At 42.2% G+C, this 2485-nt stretch overlaps 1 protein-coding gene across 1 annotated transcript; it reads left to right on the top strand.

The window, feature by feature from the left end:
- The first annotated feature begins 274 nt into the window (after nt 1-274).
- On the top strand, nt 275-1486 carry LOC125777481 (uncharacterized). Its single transcript, XM_049452559.1, has one exon. It carries the CDS (start codon nt 275-277, stop codon nt 1484-1486), a length of 1212 nt encoding a protein of 403 aa, XP_049308516.1.
- Nucleotides 1487-2485: the final 999 nt, after the last annotated feature.

Below are 2485 nucleotides of genomic sequence, written 5' to 3'. Positions count from 1 at the left end.
ATCAACTTGTTACAGCTGTTAACTTAGTTAGTCGCAATTGAATGTCGCGGTAATCGCCAGCGCGATTGGCAACCAAATTATCGAAATAAATCATTAAAATTAAAATAGTTAAATTCGTTGTTTTTCTTTCGAAATATTACACGGGCAATAAAAAAGCTTATTGTCCTCTAAACATTTTGGTGACCCCGACGTGATCGCGGAATTAACATTATCGTAATAATAATTTCGTAATTTTTCGTAAATTTATTTAAAACTTTACGGTCTTTGACAAAAAATGGCACCCAAGAAAATCGAATCAGCTGAAGCCAAGAAGAAGCTGGATTCATTTATCCAACAAGTCACCGTACTCGACGAAGCTGCCGTGGAGGTGCGTATCGAACAAGTGGAAAGGGTGGAAAAAAGGTTTGATGCTCTCTACGCGCAACTAGAGGACAACGACGCTAATGATATTTTAGCGGAATTTACCAACCACTATATCGAGGTAAAAACCAAGCTGACACGTCAGCGGCACGCTTGCCAAGCTTCCGAAGCTCACAGCTCAACGACGCGGCCGTTTGCTGGCGATCAAACTTCAATTATTGTCTCTCAGCCAAAGCAGAGGTTACCGGTGTTGCAAATTCCAACGTTCAACGGTAAATATTCGAATTGGCCGGATTTCTTCTCGATGTTCAACACCGTTGTACATCAGGACGTAGATCTAACAAGAATTGAGAAATTCCAGCACCTTCGGTCAAGTCTACGTGATGCAGCGTTGGACACCATTCGTTCATTAGAGATAAGTGAACAAAATTATGATAAGGCTATTGATTTGCTAAGAGCCAGATTTGATAATAAACGATTGAATTTCCAGGCTCATATCAGAGATATTTTTCAGCTCAAGAGGGTAGAGGGTGATAGGGTTGCCAAACTTCGAGAACTCAGCGACACCGTAAATGCTCATTCGCGAGCATTGCAAACTATGGGGACAAAGGAACAAATTGCTGACTGCTTACTCATTCAACTAGTGTCCCAAAATTTGGACGTCAAATCTCGCGCGAAATGGGAGGAACAAACACCTGTAAGCGAAATACCTACATGGAATTCAATGGCTAGATTTTTGGAACATCGCTGTCAGCAACTGGAAAATGTAGAGAATGTCCTTGGACTTCCGGAAAAACAGGTAGGCAAGAAATTGTCAAATCAGATCAGTCGTAAGGTGCTTTTAACGGCAGCTGTAGCTGGATGCATATTGTGCAGTTCTAGCGAACACAGAATCGCAAGGTGCAAGCAGTTTCTAAGCCTTTCGCCCACCATGCGCTATAAAGAAGCAAAACGGTTAAACCTATGCTTGAATTGCCTTCGAGTCGGGCATTCACTTAAAGACTGCAAGTCAGGACACTGTAGACATTGCACGTCGAAGCATCACAGTCTGCTCCATCAAGACACAAATTCCTTTCCTACAACTTCACAGCCAATTGCTTCTGATAAACCGCCGCAGCTATCATAACCAACTACATCTAGTTCGTTCAACCCGTACTCGTTTACTTCTTCATCTTTCGGTCCTTCAGCTTCTGCACTCGTCGCATCTGAAGTTCAGGCTAGCGTTGCTGACAGAGAGTTCGTTCTCCTAGCAACCGCCATAATTTATGTAAAAAATCGATCTGGCTCCCTCATTCCCTGCAGGGCTCTGCTAGATTCTGCGTCACAATTAAACTTTATAACCAATCGACTCGCTAATCAACTACAATTGAAGAAGATCAAATCTTCACAGTTCATTTCTGGTATAGGCCAAAATGATTTCGTTGCTAATCATATCGTTAATTTCGACCTGCATTCACGCACTAACGATTACATTGCCAAATTGTCTGCGATTATCACCCCCACCATCACCGATGTTCAACCATCTCGTTCTTTAAAGGGTATTTATTGGAATATACCACAAAACATATGCTTAGCAGATCCACACTTTTTCGAACCGCTACGCGTTGATATGCTCATTGGAGCTAGTTTATTCTTTGACCTGCTATGCGTCGGCCAGATACGCCTGGCTGAAAATTTACCGCTTTTACAAAAAACAAAGCTAGGGTGGGTTGTATCAGGCGCAACAACATACAACATGTCGAAGCTATCTTGCTTAGCAGCCATCGACACGGCTCTAGCAAATGACACAGATGACGACTTACATAACCTGGTTCAACGCTTTTGGGAAATAGAGAATTGCATTGACTCCACACCAAAGACTACAATAGAGGAGGATTTGTGTGAAGAGCACTTTCTAAAAACCCATAAGCGATTGGAATCTAGTGAGTTTTCGGTTCGATTACCAATAAAATCACCTTCTTGCGAACTAGGAGAGTCGTACCAGCAGGCTATCAATCGATTCAAGGCTTTAGAGCGGAAATTTTAGCGCAATGCTGAACTAAAACAACAATATTCGTCATTCATTAGGGAGTACTTCGATTTGAACCATATGTCAGTCGTTGACACTATACCGAAGCAAATTCCA

Source organism: Bactrocera dorsalis, chromosome 1 (genome assembly GCF_023373825.1).
Source record: "Bactrocera dorsalis isolate Fly_Bdor chromosome 1, ASM2337382v1, whole genome shotgun sequence".
Classification (NCBI taxonomy): domain Eukaryota; kingdom Metazoa; phylum Arthropoda; class Insecta; order Diptera; family Tephritidae; genus Bactrocera; species Bactrocera dorsalis.
The sequence above is the reverse complement of the archived record's forward strand: the minus strand, read 5'-3'. Positions and strand labels throughout refer to the sequence as shown.